The sequence below is a fragment of the Dryas octopetala genome, chromosome 1 (genome assembly GCF_963921425.1).
Source record: "Dryas octopetala chromosome 1, drDryOcto1.1, whole genome shotgun sequence".
In the NCBI taxonomy this organism is placed as follows: Eukaryota; Viridiplantae; Streptophyta; class Magnoliopsida; order Rosales; family Rosaceae; genus Dryas; species Dryas octopetala.
In genome coordinates this window covers 21809912-21832477 of record NC_141366.1, presented here as the reverse complement: position 1 = coordinate 21832477, position 22566 = coordinate 21809912, and the positions used below count along the sequence as shown (strand labels likewise).

The 22566-nt window shown below is 33.8% G+C and overlaps 1 protein-coding gene across 1 annotated transcript; it reads right to left on the bottom strand.

The window, feature by feature from the left end:
* Positions 1-7245: 7245 nt before the first annotated feature.
* On the bottom strand, positions 7246-13433 carry LOC147299133 (ubiquitin-conjugating enzyme E2 variant 1D-like). Its single transcript, XM_086236027.1, has 4 exons — positions 13262-13433; positions 11135-11274; positions 8257-8382; positions 7246-7678 (listed from the first exon to the last, which is right to left on the bottom strand). The coding sequence occupies exons 1-4, from the start codon at positions 13293-13295 to the stop codon at positions 7538-7540; spliced, it is 441 nt and encodes a 146-aa protein (XP_086092153.1). The 5' UTR covers positions 13296-13433; the 3' UTR covers positions 7246-7537.
* Positions 13434-22566: the final 9133 nt, after the last annotated feature.

The following is a 22566-nucleotide window of genomic DNA, read 5'->3' as shown; positions in this document are numbered from 1 at the left end:
ATGTGATATAATATGTTATAAAAGACATAGATATATAAAATATATATACTTGTAATAAATATTTTTTTTTTCTTAAAAAATAATGAAAAAGTACAAAGAAGTGTGAAGCCCTCCTATTTCTTTGTTCTGACCAAATGGATGGGATGTTAATTGCCTAATTGACTGGTCAATGATGAGTTATAGCTACAGGAACATGGACTACTCCTGTAGTCTTGACTCTTGTCATCCAAACTATTGCGTGTTGCAATAAGAATATTAAGAATATATGTCTGCAATCAAAAAACGAAATTTATATATAATTTTCTAAAAAATAAAAGATTAATTATGAACTAACGTACTGGACATGATTGGTATCATTATTAAAAGGTTCTTAATTCTTAATTTTATCATTTTGTGTTGCCATCACATACATTGAACACACGTTTATTCGATGTTTAGTCTTTTCTAGGAATGTATTCTTTTGAGAGTTTTGGGAGACAAACTCAAATGTATTTAGATTTTAGAATAATTGCATGTACTTTAAGAGTCGGCTGTTAAACCAAATGATACATCGCATGTTTAAAGCACGTCAAACTGGAAACACCAAGGAAGCTCAAACTTCCAAGTCAACGTAATGAGTTTGAAACTTCGAATCTCTCCACTTTTAAAAATAATAATGAAATAATTCTATCCACTCATTATTCATGTCTATGCTAAAAGGTGCGCTATATATATAGTGCATTGAAAGTTTCTCCACACTAGACAAACCATTTCTAATTCTAAGGCCTAGCTTCCACTATGGTAAATCTATTTTTTGTGACCCAAAATTCATTTTGGGTCACAAATAGTGCTGTGACTCAATTCTCACATTTATGGTGCTGTGACCCATTTTGGGTCACAGTGTTTTATACATATTTAAAATATGCCTAATATTGATTAAGTGATATTTAATTGATAATTTTAAATTTAAAGTATAATAAAAATGATTCTAGTGATCTTATTTTAATGAGATCTTTAAAATAAGGTCAATATTGAATATATTTAAAATAAGAAAATTTCATAAATTAGACAACATAAGCCTTACAACATCGGGACTTCAACAACCACAAACAAGAAAAACAACACGATGATTTAAAGGAAAAACAAGTATAACATGATCACTAAAAGAAAAAACAAGAACAATACGAGGATTTAAAGAAAAAACAACAACAACAACTGCATTCGACATGACAGAAAATAAATCGAACTTCTTATTCGGTCAATATGTTGGGGCAAGTGGTGGGTTCCCCTCTCGGATCCAGATGTGCTCAATCAAATTAGTTTTTAGGGATTCGTTGACATTTCGGTCCCTAAGCAAATTCCGACGAACATTTATCTCAGGTAATGATGATGGAGCGGCACCGGTCGGGCATGGTTCTACACCTTCGTATTCAGCTTCTGCCCTTCTAGTGCTTGCTTCTGCCCTTCAAGTGCTTGCGTAAACTACAATAATAAAATAAAAATTAAAATATATAAATTTTCTTGTGGAAATGCAAACATAACTTAAATAAATAGTAAATTTGCTACATTTATAAACAAAACAAAAACCATAATCATACAAATATATAAATATGCTTGATAGATAAACAAAATAGTGAAAATACAATATAATAATATCATTATACAAATATGCTACATTTATAAACAGAACCAAAAATAATCATACAAATATATAAATATGTTTGATACATATACAAAACAATAAAATAGTAATACCATTATATAAATATGCTTCATTTATAAACAAAACATATAATAATTATACAAATATATAAATATGCTTGATAATTGGATAAAACAAAAAATAATCATGCAAATATATAAATGCATAAAAACTTACCACATTGGCATCATTTGCACCGCTTGCACGCATTCGCTCGGCCTCCAATAAGCAAGCATAAAATTTGTTGCAATCACGCGCAATATCTTTGAATCGTGCTTTAACACCGCCAACCTTACGAATTGTTTCACCCCCCATGTTACGCTTGAAAATTTCATAAATTTGTTCCCAAAGCATGGCGGCTCTAATTTGGGCACCAAGACAACCGTCGGGAGACCTCTCTAGGTATGCCATCACTAGGGCTTCATCTTCAGCTACCACCCAAGCACTTCCTCTTGGAGCCATGACAAAGAAAAAAAAATTTTGTGTAAATTTGGTAAACAAAGGTTGTAAATTGTGATGAAACCATATGAGTGTTGTGTGATATATATATAGACATCCTTGAAAATATAGCTGTTGGAGGGTTTGGGGAATTTTTTAAAATTTTTTCGAAATTTTTTGGCAATTTTTCGGATATTATATCTATTTTAAATGATTTATTAAATATTTGTTAAAAAAAAAAAGGATATGGCCGATCTGGACCGTTGATTATCAACGGTCCATTAATCTCAGCCTTTGATCCATTTCCGGCCCATCTAAAAAAAAAAAAAAAGGCAAAACGCAGCAGCCGTTGATCACCAACGGTCATCTCATCTAGACCGTTGGTGAGTCAACCAGCCAGCCACGCGTCAAGGAACGAAGGAAGCCAGGCGCTGCAACCGAGTTTGCTTGCGTCAGCCGACACCTGCGTCAGCAACAGCAGCCGCTCGTCAGCTCTCACAGGCGCGGGGCCCACCTCTCTCTTCACCCAGCTCCGGTTTCTCTCTCCTTCACGTGGGCTGTTAAAGTTGATTTGGGTCACACCACAAAATGGGTCACACTGAAACCCTCTTTTGGGTTACACCCTCTTTTGGGTCACACTTTCCGGCCCATAGTATTAGGGTGTGACCCATTTGTGGCCCAAAATGGGTTTTGGGTCACACAATCCGGCAGCATAGTGGAAGGCCTAATTTATGCAAATTTCTGTCATGGCATATATTCATTTTTTAAACTCATATTAGTAGGGGTGGACATGCAAATCGGGTAAACCGAAAAAATCAATCCAAATCGAGCTAATGGTTTGGTTTGGATTGATTTTTCTATTATTTTTTAATTGAATGGTTTGAAATCAAACTAAACTGTAAATTTTGAATTGATTACAGTTTCATTATCTAAAATCGCTGATTAAATCAAACCGACTATTTATATAAATTAATAATATATTATTTTTTACACGTGGCATTATATAATTAGAACAAAACTAATCTATGTGGTAGTATGCACCATATACAATTATGTATAATGTTTTAAACTTACATTATAGACTCATTTTTCAAAAAATAATCACTATGTTTTAAAAATTTATGACTTGAAAAATAATGTTAGGCCTTGAAAAACCAAACCAAACCGAAATTTTTGGTATACCACACCTTCAGTTTTGGATTTCTACGGTTTGAGATTTTCTCAAACCGACCATAACGATTTGGTGATAGTTTTGACCCAAAACCAAACCAAACCAAACTGTGCCCACGCTACTTTTTATCCCTTGAATGACGAATGTTAAGGGTTCACTATAACAAGGATAACTTTTAAACTGGTTGTCATTTGAATGTTCTGCAATACTGTCTAGTTGGTTTCTTATTGGAATTTTCATCTTTTTTACTATACCTTCTACTTTTGAACTGCAACTAAAGGAAAATATTTTGATTGAGATCTTTTGTTTGGACGTTTGAACACTCTCTCGGATAGACAAGTACATTTCAATAAGGATTTCTTTACCTTATTGGACAATGGTTCCTCTTCTAATAAGCCGAGTTAATTATTTCTTTGTATGTTAAGTTTATGATTCCTTGTAAAGTTTAGGACTTGTTTTCCTTGTATGATTATGCTATGTACATTTATAAATATAACAATACACATAAACATCGGTATGTCTGAGGATTCTACTTTTTTCAAAAATTTATCATCATATTGTGTTTGGCCGAGTGATCACATGTGCTTTACGTCACCCAATGTAAGTTATCTACGTGTTTGACTTGAGTGACATTAGATGTGGGGGGATATGTGAGAATGTGGAGTGTGTTGTCCTATATTGAAAGGTTATATCTTGTATAAGTGCTTAGAAGGATCTTGGACGTCACATTCTATTGCCAATTGATTTTTAGATGGATGCCTAGATTCCTTTGTATTGCTTTTGCGGTTAATCAAGTTTTTTAGTTTTTGCATGCTCCTACTACAGTTCATTGGATAGGTGTCAAATACGAATTTTGAGGTATTTAAAATCTACTTTTGATCATGGTGTATTTTATCAACCTGGTTCTCCTCTCTCAACTGCTTATTGTGATGTTGATTATGCTGGTGATCTGGATGATAGAGTTTCCACAGGTGGTAATTGTATGTACTTAGGTTCCAGTCTGAAGTTCTAAGAAACAAGATGGGGTCTCGTGTTCTAGTACGGAAACAGAATATAGGCAACTTGCTTAGAATGCTACCATTATCTCTTTGCTTCGCTCTTTATTCAAAGATCTGTGCCTACCATTAAGTCTACCTCAGTTGTGGTGTGATAATATCAATACTATTTCTCTTGCCTCTAGTCTTGCTTTTCATACTTGTACCAGTCATGTTGAAGTAGACTACCATTATATTAGGAAAAAAGTGGTTCGGCAGAGCTCGATAAGCATTATATTTGTTCTCGTCATCAATTAGCTAATATTTTTTTACTATGGGACTATCTTTTGATCGGTTCTCTTTTTATTTTGGCCAAACTTTCGGTTTGTGCCTCGCCGTTCAGCTAGTGGGGTTGTGATAGACAAGTACATTCCAATAAGGATTTCTCAACATTGTTGGACAAGGATTCCTCTTCTAATAAGCCTAGTTAATTATTTCTTATGTGTTAAGTTTAGGATTTGTCCTTGTATAATTATGCCATATACCTGGATAAATATATCAATAAATATAAACCTTAATATTTTTCGGATTCCACTTTTTCCTAAAAGCTATCACTCTCATTGGCCAAAATTCTTGACGTTTGTTTAGGCCAAATTTCACTTTTGATCTATGTAATTTAGGTCAAGTTCCACTTAATTTCCTCTATGTATTTTGAATTTGAATTGTTTTAATTTTGGCCTTGTACTTTATAAACCATTTCAAGTTAAAGACGTATTAACATTTCCATCTATTAATTCGTCAAATTCGTTGAGCGTGTGATTATGTACTTTCAAACCGTTACGATATTGGTAATGTGCTTTACAAACCATTAATAATTCAAGCATGAATTTATAAGTTGAATCTTAAAGAGGTTTTTCAGTATATATAATTGTAGAACCTACTTGATTATGCAACCATGGAAACCTGACTTCAATGCTGCGGCAAAGGATGTCGACGCGATACACTTCAATCCCAATTTAGAACTTCAATTTTAGAGCAATCCTTTTACAAGGATGTTCTTATTTTAAGAAAATGATCATATTGTTGAGGCTTATCTCACAATGTGGTTCCACGATCCAACCAATCTAGTGTTTATGTTCTTATTCAAGGATTATCTATTCAAAAATTAATTAAACCAAAAAATTCATCAATTATTTAATTATCACTTTGATCACTTATCTGTTTATTGAAAACATTATGTTCATCTATTTCAAAAGAGATCTAAAACTAGGTAGTTCGAATCATTAGATCACATTAGGAGGTAGCACCATTATGTGCTCTTTACTTTTCTTAAATTTCATACATCCTCATTTGGGAATCTCCCAAAATGAATGCCCAAATAGCTACCAAATGGGGGCATACTTCAAAGTAGCTTGGGTAGATCTAACTAAGCTTCTCATCCCATTTTTTGCGTGGATCGTGAATGGTTTGAACTTTGGAGGATGGGAGGCTGCATCAAATGTGTTTTGTGTGGTAAATATGGGCCCAAAAGTGGACAATGGGAGAGTAAGAACGAGAATACAAGGGGATCCTTTGGGAGATGACACAGAGAAGAAGCCGATTATAAACCACTCGTGTGCAAAGCAATAAGCACATAGAAGATCATTGAGGATGAGGGCCTGCACATTGATTCTATTGGTCAGGATAAGATGGCCTTATCGAAGATTATGTTCGGTGCTAAAGGCAAATGATTCATACTTCATCTAATCCTATCCAATCCAATCCAATCCAATCAATCTTGTCAATTTTCTTCAGTGTGCCAACCATTCTCTTGTTGTAAAACAAAATATTGCAGCTAACCAAAGATGACTGGGAAAACTAGTGCATTCCCTGTTTAGGCTTTTGTCACTTTTGAAATTGTAGCCCCATAGTACCAAGAAAAAAGATGCAAAGAAAAAAAAAACAAAAGAATATTTTAATTCCACAGATTTTGGTTTGGCAAATTTGCAACCACTATGAGCCACCTTGAAATATTTTCATAATTTCAATGAACCATGAATCCAATTCAGATTACCTTGTAAATCAAGTGTAATTCCACCTCCGAAACACCATTTGATGATTTGATCTATCATTAGTGTGCGTGTGTGAGAACTTGTATAAGTGTTTGGCACTATTTGAAAAGACAATTCAGCATAATCATATGGCTAGAGGGTGGTTTAGATTTTCAGTTTGACCAGTGCTATTTCCACACCCTTAAATTTCTCACCTCACACCCCCATCACTTTGTAATTTAGTTAATTTCTCAATACATACCCCTCAAATTCTCAAAATATATCCTTATTACACAAGAAAAAAAACCAAGAAAACTAACACCCAACCCCAACCCCACCCTTAGCTGCCGACAGCGTTGCCGGCGGTCCCACCCGCAGCCCCCCCCCCCCCTCTCTCTCTCTCTCTCTCTCTCTCTCTCTCTCTCTCCGGTCTGTTTCAAAGGAAGGCCGACAACCTTGCTGACCTCCAAATCGAAGGTCACCGTCCATTGATCTGGAGGCTGACAAGGTAGCCGACCTCCCTTTGCAAAAGACCACACAGAGGGAAGCAAGAGAGAAAGGCAGAGGAAAGGAGAGAGTCGTGGATTGGACTATCAACGGCCTTGTTGGCAATAGGGGCAGGGTCGAGGACGGGGGTGGAGGTGATGCTACTGGGTTTTGTTTGTTTGTTTGTTTTTTTTTTATTGTCCTTTTATGGTATTTTCATATTAGGATAAAATTGTAATTTTAAAAATAAAAAGAAAAGGGTGTGAGATGAGAAGAGGAAGGGTGTGAGTATAGCAACAGTCTTTCAGGTTTTTGTTCAATTACCCTCATTATCCTCTAAAAAAATTATGAAAATGCCTAAAAGGCATGGACAACACCTATTCTTTCCAGCATTTCTCATTATGTTGCCTAGTAATTTCTGATAACCAATGGAGCCTTGAGCTATTAAGATAGAAAACCAAGAAAGGACACCTGGAATCAAAACTTTAAATAGTGTATCTGAAAAGCTTAGCACTCCATAACTGGTTCAATTGCATTTCCATCAAGACATGGAAAAAATCCCATTAAACATTCAGACAAGAAATATCCAAAGGAGAAACACTAGGGAAGGGGAAAGTGATTCCACAGCTGCTTAAGGACCACTTCTTTTTTCTTAAGCCTTCCATAAGGGAAATATCGTACATGTATATGATTCAGTTTCAGCCTATGCCATTCATTTGTTGAACAGATGTGTGACAACCTTCAAAGTTGTCTCCATTTAGAAATATGTACCTTCTGGTGGTTGAACAAGCTTGCGGTTGTGTGAAGCTGTCATTTCCTTCTTAAGCTGTATCAGTATGTTTTCCATGGTGTAGTCCCGCTGCCAATTTGCCAGCATTACAAACTTCTTTGCTTCAACCTGTTACCAATCACTCTCCTCATCAAACAATGGAATCGCTAATACAAGGAACTAGTGCAAACCAAAATCTTACACTCCAGTAGTGAGACTGAACATAAAAGTATTAGTTATACAGAGGAAATTCCTGACAGTTTGCATTCCTAACTCATATAGTATGACATATTAAGTTTAAATCATGACAAATCTTTAGAAGACATTGAATTTCCCAAGAATAATAAATTTCCTTGCCTTATATCATTGTATAAGGAATCGAATCATCACTTAATATAATTTTTGTTTTCCTGGGATCACAGCACAGATTTTGTAGTTTCAAATATTACAAACAGGGAGAAGAAATTTGTTCAACTTAATAATGGAATCCCCATCAAGGAACTATCACTAAAAAGACAAACCAACAGCATTACATGGATTTCACAAAATCAATTCCATCTAACCTTTCCTTAACCAGGGGAAGAAGGTATGCCCAGCATAATACCAGAAGCAAAGCCAAGCCCAGATATAATAAGATATCATAAATAGCCAAAACAAACAATTAATTTACTTTACAAAAAAACAAAAAAAGGTTTATGAGACATTACCACTCCAGTTTCATGATTGACACAAGTCATTTTGATGCGTGTATGAAATCGTACACTAGGTGGCTTCTCAGGATAATCTTTGTCGCAGAACAGTTTAAGTTGATATATGCGTCCTTCATGAACAGTCTGAAATAAAATCAAGGAGTAAAATCAAAATCATAATTACACATCAACTTCTCACAAGAACACAGAATTAAATTACAAGTAAACTGCCCTATTAGTGAGAAAATCCAGAACAATCAGAAAGAGTGCATTCACTTCAAACAAGATACACTGCAATATCAGAAGGGCAGGAGAAGGCAACTACCTCAAAAGTTGGCATTAAAAAAAGATTTGAAAGAAAACTTGACATACTACTGCACAACTTCAGAAGATGAAATAGCCAATATTCATCCATGTATTGGTAAACTATTTGAAAGAGGAAATCAAACATGAGTGTACAACCCTGGCACTTTGTTGTTAATATTGTGCATCTTTATCTTCTTGGTTGGAACATGGCGTAAGGCTTGTGAGGCAGGACAAGAACAGAAAATTATATATTCCCAGGAGATTGTCCACAGTACTGTATGGGAGACTATTCACAGTACTGTATCGTGTACTTTGACAGCACATTTTTTTATCAGGTTGTTATTTCTACTTGTGGTATTCTTATTAGGTTATTTTATTAAATTATTATGACTGAAAACTTTATATATTATGACTGAAAACTTTATCAGGATGTAATTTTTTTAAGGTTTTCACTCATATATTATGACTGAAAACTTTATATCAGACACTTAAATTTTTACTATTAATAAAATTAGCCTTTAGCAAGTTATCTTGAGAGCTTTCAAGTTTGCTTGATTAGCACCCAAATTCCCTCTAAAAAGAGTTGGCTTCAGGATCCACTGAACCAGGCCAGGCCTAAATGGCCAACCAACTGTATCAGGTTGCCGGTTCAGTACTTCAGTCTAACATTGTTTTGACCAAGAATAAGCAGCTACATGAACAAGTATTGCAGCCTAAGAATATTAAGTGAATCATCCATAATAAAAGGCCTTTTTACACTTTACCTACCTGAACTTTGGAGTCGATTTCACTTTACCACCTAAAAAAAATTTGTGTCAATTTACCACCTGAATATAAATTTTTTTGCAATGTGCAGTCTCCGTCCAATTCCGTCACTATATCCATTAAAAAATAAGGGTGTATTGGTCTTTTCAAGTAAATTTTAAGAGATATTTTGGTCTTTTTGAATCCCCATGAGATATGTTCAAAAGTGATACTATTCATACCCTAAAATATTCTTTCCAAACCCAAAAATTTACCTAGTATACCAACAAATAAAATTAAAAAAAAAAAAAAAAATTACGGCAGCCAGCAACCCATGGCCCCAACCTCCACCCCCGCAGCCACCTCCCTCCACCCCCGACCATTCCCCCCACCCCACCAGCCCTCTCTTTCTATTCCTTTCCTTCTTTCTTTCTTTCTTTCATTCTGTCTTTTTTTCTTTCTCTCTCTCTCTCTCTCTGCAACACACTTGCTGGAGCACAAGGAGAGGCCGGCGACCTTTCTGGCCTCCAAATAGGAGACCAGCGACCTTCGATCTGGAGGCCGACGAGGTCGACCTCTCTTTGTGCTCCGGTCAGTGTGTTGCAGAGAGAGATAGAGTGAGAAAGAAAGACAGAATGAAGGAAAGGAAGAAAGAAAGAAAGAAAGAAGGAAGGAAGGAAAGGAAGAGAGAAAGGGCTGGTGGGGTTGGGGGAATGGTCGGGGATGGGGGTTGCTGTGTGGAGGGAGGGAGGGAGGGAGGGAGGGAGGCGGGGGGGGGGTGTTTGGGTGGGGTTTCTGATTTTTTTTTTTTTCTAAATTATAAAATTAACTTGAAAAGACCAATATGCCTTGAATGGAGCTGCACATTGCAAAAAATTTTAAATTCAAGTGGTATATTGACACAATTTAATTTTAGGTGGTAAAGTGAAATCGACCCCAAAGTTCCGGTGGGTAAAGTGTAAAAAAGACATAAGCAAGTTACGTTGGTATTCTATGCTGTTGATTTTCCTTGTATACAAAATGGATCTCTACAAAATCTAGCTTCACAGTTGACCCAACCACCTTGTTAAATTCAGAATATGAAATAGGACAGTTACAGGAAACCATATACCAATGCTTGTATTTGGCTTTGGGTTTACAACAACTAGGGTTTGAAGGATTGAGATCGTACAATGAAATAAACAAACTAAGCTAAACCAAACCAAACCATTTATTCGAGCTTGAATAACCCAAACTTAAGCTTGGCACAATGGAAGTGCACCCAAGTGTAAGCATGGCTTGTTATTTCACAAGCCTAGTAAAGCTGACAAACAAGTCCTTACACTAAAAATAACTAAGCCATGATGTCCTTGATAATTTCAGTATATCTAAATGCACTCACAAAGTAAAAGGCAAAAAACAATCAGAAAAATATTTTGTCAAATCAATAAACTTGTGTAACCATCCTACATGTATTATCTAAAAGTGAGACCTCTAGAGTGATAATGTTAGCTTAATTAGGTGTCTCTTCATGAATATGAAAATTTTAAAGTATTGCTTGACAAGACCTATAAACTTTCGCCTACAATTTGGCATTTTTCTTTCTTAGGTTGCACTCGTTTACATACAAAGCAATGGAACGTGAAATTATTGATATGAGAAGATCTAAACAGAAGCATACGTACTGCAATGCCATCATTGATTGCGACTTGCGCAAGACAAAACAAAGCATACAAATATGTATTAATGCATCAAATTCAAGATAACAAGGCCATTCAATGTAGCGGTTAGTGCAACAACTACTCATGAGGAGAAAAGACCGGGGGGGGGGGGGGGGGGGGGGGGGTGTATTGAGGCACTTGCTTACATTGTGTGGTCCAATTATAGTACCCGTCCAAGAGCGCATGTAAATGTCATCTCCATCATCCATTCCATAGCTGACAGTACCATCTCCTATACCCTTCTCTCCACGTTCAAGTTCCTCCAGCAACCTAAAATTTCGGGGCACTGCACAACATCAAAAGACATGATAAAACATCCCAACCTTGCAGAGTACACATAACATACTGTACAATTTACTTCCAGTCATTACAAAAAGGCATTGAAAGATTCCAGATTAAGTAGACAATACTACTATGGGTATCCCACTCCAAAGAAGAGAAATGAAATGAGCACATACATCAAAACTAGTGAAACATCCATATAGGTTTGTTATGTCCTTTGTATGGTAGGGTGTGAAGCACTAAATGATTCTTAACACACACATATATCTATTTATGGCTCCGATAAGGCTAAAGTAAGAAGGCAAGTTAAAGAGATGATACTGGATTGTTAGATGGAAGACTAGGATGGGATCAAAACAATCTCTGACCGTATATGGACATTTAACCAACAAGATTAACTCCTTGTGTTGCATGTTTATTTAGCTCCTTACTAGACTCAGATTCTATAAAGAGATAATTAGGCTTGGGTTCTTTAGAAAAACAGTTTTTAGATGGAGATCGAAGGTGTTTTAAAATTTATAAGAAAATTCTTTTAATTCATAATAAAGTCCTTTAATTTATAAGAAATTTTTTTAATTCATGACAAAGTCATTTTAATTTATAAGAAAATCTTTTTAATTCATAATAAAGTCCTCCCCCGATTTGAAGGGTATTTCCCCTCCTAGGGTGTAGAGTGGGCTTTGTAAAGGCTGTATGTTAGTTAAAACCTTTTAATTCATAATAAAGTCCTTTAATTTATAAGAAATTTTTTTTAATTTATAATAAAGTCATTTTAATTTATAAGAAAATTCTTTTAATTCATAATAAATTCCTCCTCCGATTTGAAGGGTATTATTTCCCCTCCTAGGGTGTAGAGTGGGCTTTGTATATACTGTATGTTAGTTAAAACCTAACATAAAGCCGTCAAAAAAGAAAAATAAGAGGACTTGATTAGAAACCCTAAATCACTACCGGTCTTAGTCTAAAAAAGACTCATAAAATAGACTGGACTCTAAGTCTCCCTTCTATAAATACGCATAATTATTCTCAACTAAAATACATAAATAAGGCTATCAAATGAGTACCTATTGTTTAATTGTTAGATCAAATAGATTGGCTGATATGCATCTACCTATTATACATCTCAACCTTCCATATCTGATTTAACGGTTAGGAAACAAGTCCATATTTAAGGGCCTTATTTAAAGACCGTATGTATAATAATTAATCTTCTAACTTTAGATAACATGTAAAGTTGGAGTGTTTGAATTATTGACTGTAGAGCTGTTTTAATGTTGGGTTTAACAGTCCAAAAATAACTATCTATTTTATTTACTTATTTTGGTTACTTACTGGACCCTTACTACCGCACAAGTCAACACAAGCAATGGACTGAGCCCTTTATAACATGTATACATACATATACATATATTCATTCAAGAGCAGACAACTCGCTATGAGCAGAGTGAGATTTTTCTAAAGACAGATTGAGCAGCTGCTCAATCCATTTTGATTTTTGTGTGTTTTGTTTTACATTTTTATTCCAGTCTCGACAAGGTTTATTACGTGTACAATGGTTTAGTACTTAGCTATTGGGTTTTATGCCCAAAACAAGAGTTAACCTTAAATCTTTGAGAAAGAACACAGATTAAAAAAATACAAGCAGCAGCTCCGGCGGATTGACGGCTGCTCTATACACTCCGTCGGGCAAACCCGAACCAGCCTATATATATATACATCACATACATACATACATACATACATACATACATACATACATACATACATATAGATATATGTGAATGAAAAAACCCATTTAATTTTATGCATCTAGTTCGGTAGAGATTACCAAGGAAGGAAAGCAATCTGTGTTCACAATTTCGAATAAGAAGCTTCAGTGGCAATCAATCACAAGCAATTCACAACCAAAACATATAATTGAAAACGAAAATGAAATGAAACTTGTAAAAGCAAAATTGGGGATGAACCCAAAAGGAAGAGATATGATATACCGACGATACTGGATCCAGCTGAACCAATCGTCATTGAAGAAGAGAAAGAGTTTCAAATCTGAGAGAGAGAGAGAGGTGTCAGAGGTTTTCTGGACAGCGATTTCTTGTTGTTAAGAAACGCCGGGTATAAAAGGGGGACGACTACACAAGAATAAGTGTGAGGTTAACTCAACTGCTCAAGCCCCCGAGGCCCTTTGTTGCAGTGTTTTCTAGGTTAGAAATAAAAATATAAATTTGGCCAAAAAAAAAAAAAAAAATATTACTCTAAAGTCTATTTTACACCTTTAATGATGAAAAAATATACTTAAAAAATTGTAACGATAAATAGGTTCACTTTGTATAAATAAAACTCACTTTTGTTATAAAATAAAGAGAAATGTAAAGAGAACATAAGAGAGAATTGGGGAGGAATCAGAGTGAATTTCTCATTCAGATAAGGCCTCTATTTATAGGCTCTTGGATGACCTGAGATAGACCCTTAAGGTCTCCTATTTTACAATGAATTGGACTCCTCATAATTATCTATACAATTGCTCTAGATAATACATGAGATAAATATCGAACATGATAATGGACAGCCACATAATTAATGATATTTACAACACTCCCCCTTGGATGTCCATTGAATATGATAGTTGCCTCATTAAAAACCTTATTAGCCAAAACCCTATGGGAAAAAGACTAGCTAAGGAAAAGAGTACAATCTTCATGTGTTTCTGATAGATATGATGGGCGCACGACACTGCCTCATTAAAACCTTGCCAAGAAAACCCAATGGGACAAAAACCTTGGACGAAGGAAAAAGAGTACAATGTTTGATGGCACACTCCCCCTGATGTTGATATATTTCTCCAATCAGTGAATGTTGCCTCGTTGAAACCTTGCTTTGAAAAACCCAATGGGACAAAACCAAAGCGAAGGAAAAAGAGTGCAACTTTTGCAATATCACTGCTACAATGTTGGATGCGCTTTGCCTCATTAAAACCTTGCTAGGAAAAACCCGATCGGACAAAAACCTAGTCGAAGGGAAAAGAGTACAACACGCAAAATGGTTGGATGCTCCCCCTAATAACAACAAGCTTTAATTTGACTGGCTCAATAATCCAGCAAATAATGATATCTCACATCCCATCTTCAAGAGAATGGAGTTTGACAATGCCTGTATGAACATGGCTTCTATACCATCAGGGGTTATATGTTTGTCATCATATATTGAAATCCTGTTGAGATTGGAGCAATACAAACAAAATATAATTCCACTAAATAAAGTGATTAGAAACAATTATCTCTAAAAGAGAAGAATTATTATGAAAATACTTTGAGTATTGGAAAAATTATATGACACAATCACCGATGCTATATTCGGTCTACTGCATTGTGATTAAGTTGAATAAGGCACATTAAGATATGGTGCTTCTGGACCAAAGATCTGTCTCACATCTTCCTTAGGAAGCAAGTGATCATTCTTAGTGCCAATAGATTGAATAACCGTTGGGCATAAGAATTTCACTAGTACAGTACTCGATCTGCAGCTCGAGACACTATTTTCATTTCCCAAGGTTATTTATATCAAATCCAATAATTAAGCATTCAATAATCTTATGAGCTCTTCAGGAGCCTCAATTAATTCATAACTTTATTCAAAAGTTTGAATATGTTGCAACAATTTCCGAATTCGGGTTCTAATCAAAATACTCAATAAGGCAATTTTGACCATATTTATAGTGTTAAGGTTGAGTACATATTTTGAGCTTCAGGCTCTTTCAATCCTTCAAGGATTTACTTCAAGCACATAATATTTTATGGCACTTTCAATTTGGGATTCGACTTAGTAATTTGTCCTATATCTTGTAGAAAATCGCTTCTGGCGATATGCTTCAGGTATTTCATAATCTTTAAAGGTTTTTCTCCATATGCAATGAACACATTAAATTTACCAAATATGTTAAAATGCGGTTGCATTTATAACAGGAGAGTATATAACCACAATCCCATGTTTCTTTAGAGAAACCTTGTGCCATTATAAATAGTGATTTCATTCACTTTATTTCAAACACTCTATAACCTTCAGGGTTAACATATTTGGTGTTTGAATTATAGGTTCTCATTATTCCATGTTTATAATGATGTTCAATTCTACTGGAATTGCCTCTTTCCAGTTTGGCCAATCATTTAATTTTGTCGACATTTATAGTAAACGTGGTTCCACATTATTATAGCCCATGATGATATTTAGTAGCTACTATAAACAAAATATATCATCATTATATCAACGTCTCACAATTCTTATTTGCATGCATTAGATATAAATATATATATATCTTTGTAATTGGTACACATGCCTCTTCAGGGGCTTTTATAGTCTCTTCAGGGACTGTCATCTCTTCTAGGATGATTTGTGTACAGAATGTGAATCTTTAAATTTAATTAATTGGGCTTGTGTGGACCATTTCATATACTCTCCACTTCTAGGGAGCTAAACTTTGGAACCTATAGATTTGTCACGCTTCAGGCGTGCAATAAACCATTTTCCGCCAAATTGATGGACTACCAGGTTAGGACATCAATCCATGTTGACATATATAAAACTTCTATATGTGACTTTGCAGTTTTGTTGTATATATATGCATCTAGCTTCCAAATAAATACATTCACTAGATTTACATTATCATTCATATCTCATTCCCATATTAAATGGTATGAAAAAGACTAGTATATGCATACTATTTTCACGCCGTTCTTCAGGAACGGTCATTTCTCCCTCTAACGGCGTGAAAATTTTCATAAGTGCATATATAAAAATCAATAGAGTGAGTAGTTATACAAACTCAAATGCTTATATAACTTCAGGTTATATAAAGACGAAACATAATCAGGTTTGCAATGCACATGTAGGTATATGAAACTTCTGGTTTCAAATAATTCTTCAGCATCTAACTTCAGGTTATAATAAGAATCAATAAATTAATTATGAACAACTATGAACATATACGCCATATATGTTCAAAATTGAAGCTATATGAAACTTTCAAGTTCATTAAAAGCCATGAAACTTCAAGTTTCTATACAAAATCTAAGCAGAACTTCAGGTTCTTAAATTTTGTTAAAGTATAGAACTATAAGCTCATATGAATAAAGGCTTCCGGCTTAATCTAAACTTAATCAAAAACTTCAGGTTCATAAGAAAAAAATTATGGAGTTGTGAAAAATTTGAGTTCTAAATCATGGAATGATAGATCAAAGAACTTCTGGTTCAATTTGATTCTATAATATAGAGAATGAAAATCAAGGAACTTCAGGTTCTGACTTGATTAAGCAATGCACATTGAACTACAAATTTTAATCAATCATAAGAACATTACGTTCTATCGCATCTCCAAATTTCATCCACTTCTGATAAAGAAACAAAATGTCAAAGAACTTCAGGTTCTTATTTGACTGTAGAACTATATGTTCTGATCATATTTTTCAAAAACTTCAAATTTCTCAGGTTTTGAGTAAAACCAAGGAATAAGGAACTTGATGTTGTATGCGTTAGAATATCAATTTCTTTATAAGTTTGATCTCTCCATTCCGTGATAGAAGGCATAAATACAGTATAGATCAAAGATTTAGAACTTCAGGTTCTATTTAAAGAAAATGATGTAGCCAACTAATAATATGTTCCCATGTATTCCTAAAACCTCAAATTTGGAGTAGGTTAGAACTTCGGGTTCTAAATATTTGCTCCTCAAAAGTCATAACATGAACATCATGTCCATTTTAACATATTTCTGAAACTTCAGGTTTCAGATTTAAAACATGGACTTAAATTTAATTTGTAAACTTCTGAGTCTAAAATGTTTGAGTTTTGAACTTCATGTTCATATATATTTAGACTTCAAGTCCTTATTTCCTTTATGTATGTACTATGTTAGAACTTCTGGTTCTTAACAAGATTCATATATTTTGAATTTCATGCCAAAATAAATTGCTCAAAACTTCAGGTTGAGGCTGCATTAATTAGAAGTTCAAGTTCAAAATGATATCTATACTCGAAACTTCAGGTTCGATGTTTAGGACTACAGGTCCATATAAAAAGAATGATGAAATTCTGCATAGCTAAGAATTAAAATAAGGAAATAAACAGAACGATTAAATTAAAGTAGAAATTGTAAAACATTGCATTAAAATAGGCTATGGAAACTTCTGGTTCCAATAAAATGAATCAACAAACTTCGGGTCATGATATGTATATAGAGATTGAAAAACTTCAGGTTCTCATTTAGTTACACGATTAGATAAAGATTGAAGAACTTCGAGTCTTTATTATATATAATAAAAACAAGACACTTCAAGATTATGATTTGATCACATGATAAGAACCAAAGAATTTAGAGTCCTCATAAAAATGGAAGAACTTCAAATCTTCGTATGATTAAATGATTAATCAAAATTAAGGAGCTTCAGGTCCTAATATAATGTGTGATAATCGTCGTGTATATCATATATAAAGCAAAATCGAGTGCTTAACAATATCAAGACCTCAATGATCGAATATGTCATATTTGCACTATCATCGAACGTGTACTTCATTGCATATTGTTCCAATATTGATCAATCATCATGAAACTTCAGGTTTCGATTGAGTCACAAAACTTCAAGTTTCAATTGGATCGTGAAACTTCAGGTTTCGATTGGATCGTATGATAAGGAAATTTAAGTCCTTGTACATGGGTCAAGGAACTTCAGGTCCTTGTATGATAAGTAATAAAGAACATCGGGTACTTATTTTATTTAATTGTATAACAATTTAGGCACTTTGCCCTAATTTAATAATATAAGAACTGAGGAACTTTGGGCCCTCACTAGATTGGTTAAAAAATGAGACTCTTTAGGCCCTCATTCAATTTTATGAGGATCTTCGGGTCCTCAATTAATTTTTAGAGGATTTAAGATCTTCTAGTTCTTTTTCGATTTTAATTTGAGAATCTAGGAACATTCAGTTCTAACCTCAACAATCATATATAATTATCACATGATGTTATATTTTATAATAACATAGGATAACCTTTAATCAATACAATAATCGAATACGGAGCAATAAAGAACACATATTTTTCATAATTAGGAAAACATGTTCTCGTTGCTGTAAACAATATGATTTTGAAATTAATGCTCTAATTCAAGAAACATCTTATAGATAGACATATGTCAATTAATTGTATATATAAGCAATAGAATAATATATAGAATACCCATACCAATATATGATATAAATCTTCCATGGTTCTCAAAGAAGTTTGCGGCAATTTAAAGCATATTGTAAGTTCAACAATTCTATATGAATTGTAATAGTATATAATATAAAATCGAATCCCACATCTTAAATAAGGATCTCAACCAAAACTGGCATTATACAATCAAAGAGATAAATAAAACAACCTAAACAATAATAATAGGTTATAGATACCAAACAGCTAGTCAACACCAAATAACAGAGTTGAAAAGCTTATTCATATATAGATTAAAGAAATATTGGGGGACGTACGTAAACCAAAGACTAAGTTTGAAGCTTAGAATCACAGGTAAACAAAAGCATATATACGCAAGTCCATATATATATATATAAATAATAGATATAGCTTTAGATATGTAAAAAGTAAAAAATATAAACCAATAGCCACGTACGGGTTGAATACTTTTGATTGCCATCATCGACTTAGCTGAAAAGTAGCTTCTTTTTTCTTCTTTTGGCCATGAGAAAAGAAGTGGCCGGCTTGGGTCCTCACTTTATTATCCAACTCGATCATATATGTACAGAATTGTAAACCATAATTGCAGTAGTATAAATTACAGAAAATAAACAGAGTATGGGAATCGTAAATTTGAGCATACAGGCTCTTGCCTCATAATAATAATAAAGCCTCTCCTAAGTGTCATCGGCTATATGTATGAGAAAATAAAATTGCTACTAGAAATAAAGAACAAAAAAATATCAGAGCTTTCGTGCTGATAATGTGTTATAAAATAAAGAGAAATGTAAAGAGAACATAAGAGAGAATTGGGGAGGAATCAGAGTGAATTTCTCATTCACATAAGGCCTCTATTTATAGGCTCTTGGATGACCTGAGATAGACCCTTAAGGTCTCCTATTTTACAATGAATTGGACTCCTCATAATTATCTATACAATTGCTCTAGATAATACATGAGATAAATATCGAACATGATAATGGACAGCCACATAATTAATGATATTTACAACAACTTTATATTTTTTTCCGTATTTTTTGCGCCGAGCACTTAATGGAGTTTTTTTTTTTTTTTTTTTTTAATTGGACAAATTGTCATTGTTGCACAATGTCAATTAATAAAAGTATAACACAGGTATTTTTTACAATTCAAATATCTACTGTGGCACAGTGGCAATTGACGAGTACGCGGTGACTTTTGTATCATGCGCTTCTTATTAAAATGGACCAGGCTGAGATTTCCCAACTTAATTTCTGAATTGAATTTAAAAAAAAATAACCCAACAAAAAACCATTATTTTCATAAATTGAAAAGATTTTTAAGTACTTTTAAATAGTCAAAAACAATTTTGCTTGTTTTTCACAAAAACGAGTTAAAATGCATTTGGGTTATATAAGTACTTACATTTATAAAAAAAAAAAAAAAAATACTTTGAGCTTTTAACTAAAGCACTACGTGGAAAAATGCTTACTACAAAATAACCCAACAAAAAACCATTATTTTCATAAAATTGAAAAAAAATTTAAGTGCTTTCAAATAGTCAAAAATATTTTTACTTGTTTTTCGCAAAAACAAGTTAAAATGCATTTGGGTTATATAAGTACTTACATTTATAAAAAAAAATACTTTGAGCTTTTAACTAAAGCGCTACGTGGAAAAATGCTTCCTACAAAAGTATTTGTTGAGAGTAATGTGAAGCAATGTCACACATCGAAAAACTAGAACTTAGCATATGTGCTTATAAGTCTTGGGCCTCTCCACCCATTGCCAATTGGTTTTGGGATAAATGTCTAGATTTCTTCATGGTATTAGAGCTTGGTTATCCGCGTATAAGGCCCAACGGCCACACATGCTCCTATGTCAACACATGCTCCTATGTCACCCAATACAATTTGTTCACGTGTAAGGCTCAAAATCTCGCCACACGTGCGGGGGTGTGTTAAGAGTAATATGGAGTAATGTCCTACATCGGAAAACTAGAGCTTAGTATATGTGCTTATAAATCTTGGGCCTCTCCACCCATTGCCAATTGGTTTTAGGATGGATACCTAGATTTCTTTAGTATTCTCCAATAATTCCCAAAAATGAGAAATTCACTATTTAGCACAATTCGTGATAAATAACTTTCAAATATGCCCAATTTTACAAGTATATATATAATTAGAACTTTGAGCTTGGGAATAAATTAAGATGACAAAATTCTTCACGAGTTAAGGTTCCTATGGGGCCTTACCTCGATGGGGCGGGTATAGGGTTAGCACTACATGCCGTGTACCCACCATGTTCCCTGGTTTATGTTTTGAAAATATAAACTATAATATATATATATATATATACATTTATCGAAGCCTTTCAAGTGCGAAACCAAATTCTTGCATCGGTACAAAAGATTACACACTACTGAACGTTCGGTGAGCGCTCGGCTCTATATTCACATATGAATTGGTTTGATATATTTATACTATTTTTTGTTTATCTTTTTAAGTTTAGTGTTGTTGACATATAGTTTTATATTGTTTTGTTAAAATATGATGTGTTTTAGTATATTTTTGTATGTTATTTGTGTATTGTGGCCATTTTTATCGTTTTAATAAAGAAAAAAATAAGTCAAAAAATAGTATAGGGCCCTGCATAGTGCATACCCATCCCATTTACTTGACAAGTGTTTGAAATGTCCTAACTTAAACTTTTTCCTCTGCATCATCTTTTCTATATTCTCTAGTCTTTCCTTTTGTCTTTTCTTTCTCCTCTCTCATTCTCTCTACCTTCTATGTTGGCTCTATTTTCTCATTTTTCTCTGTTATGCCTCTTCTCCTTTTTCCAAGGGTTTTCTTTCTTATGGGCGAATTCAAACTTACAATTTTCAACGTTTTTGAGTCTTTTTGTGACTTGGGTTGTTGAAAGATATTATAAATTTCTAACAATAAGGTTCCAGTTTGGGGTAGTAATTCAGGATTTTCTCGAATTTGCCTTGGAAGAGTTGCTTTATGTGTTTTCGCTTCTTCGCCTTTGTTGGTACAAGTGCAATTATTGCATGCTCGTCTTTCCCTTACTAATCAGTTGGGTTGCATCATATTATTATGGAAGCGAACTCTCGAGGAGCTATTTAGGATGTTTAATGTAATTCTCAACATCTGTCAGAGAAATATTTCATGTCCTAATAATATTTATAAGCTCAAGGCTTCCTTTTCTAACCTTTGTTGGGCTTAGGTTCCCCGTGAAGTGAATTAGACTGGGAAACCAGTTGCATTACTTGTTAGGAGGGGTCTGAGGCCCTAGAAAATTTCCTGAATTTAAAGTGAAGATATTTAAATTTTTGGGTGACGAACTGACAATTAGAATTTATTTCTAGAAATTTTCTAGAATTAATTGTGATCTATTCAATTGTTTTGGTTTTGTGAAATGACGCATGAAAGTGATTTGCTCAAAGTGGGATCATAATCAAGAATTATTCTTTGCCACGAATCTGGGTAACCCCATTTATCAGAGTTTGGGAAAGGATGTTATGAATTTCCAAAGTTGGACAAAAAGTAAAAGTTATTTTGAGTTTTCAAAATTCAATTAAGGAGTTGAATTTTTCATAAAAATTTCGGAAAACAAAATATTGTTTTGGCTCAATTATAAAATGCACCCACTAACTATAAATAGTATTTCAAATTAGTCTATGAACAAAAAAATGTTTCAGATTAGTCGCTGAATAATAGAAAGCTACAAAATAGCATGTCCGTTATGAATTCCTTTAAAAAAGATAGTTCAATGCTACTTTGAACAACGATGATTTGAATTTTTTAAATGATGTGGACACCAAATTTGGTCCACATGAATTAATAATGTCACATTGAATAAAAAAATTAATAAAAAAACTAACAAAACTTATAAACCTGTAAAAATAAAATTAAATATGACATCATTAATTCATGTGGTTTAAAATTTGGTGTCCACATCATTCAAAAAATTCACGTCATCATTGTCTACATTGGAATTTCACATCCTTATTAACGGAATTTGTAACAGCTGTGTTATTTTATAATTTTCTATTAGTTAGTATACTAATCTGAAACATTTTTTTTG

Excerpts from the sequence above, each read along its gene's own strand:
- LOC147299133 (XM_086236027.1), bottom strand. The coding sequence starts at position 13,295 with ATGACGATTGGTTCAGCTGGATCCAGTATCGTCG. Across the intron at positions 8,383-11,134 it reads CTATAATTGGACCACACAAT|ACTGTTCATGAAGGACGCAT; the intron begins GTAAGCAAGTGC and ends ATTTTATTTCAG. Across the intron at positions 7,679-8,256 it reads TCAATCATGAAACTGGAGTG|GTTGAAGCAAAGAAGTTTGT; the intron begins GTAATGTCTCAT and ends GATTGGTAACAG.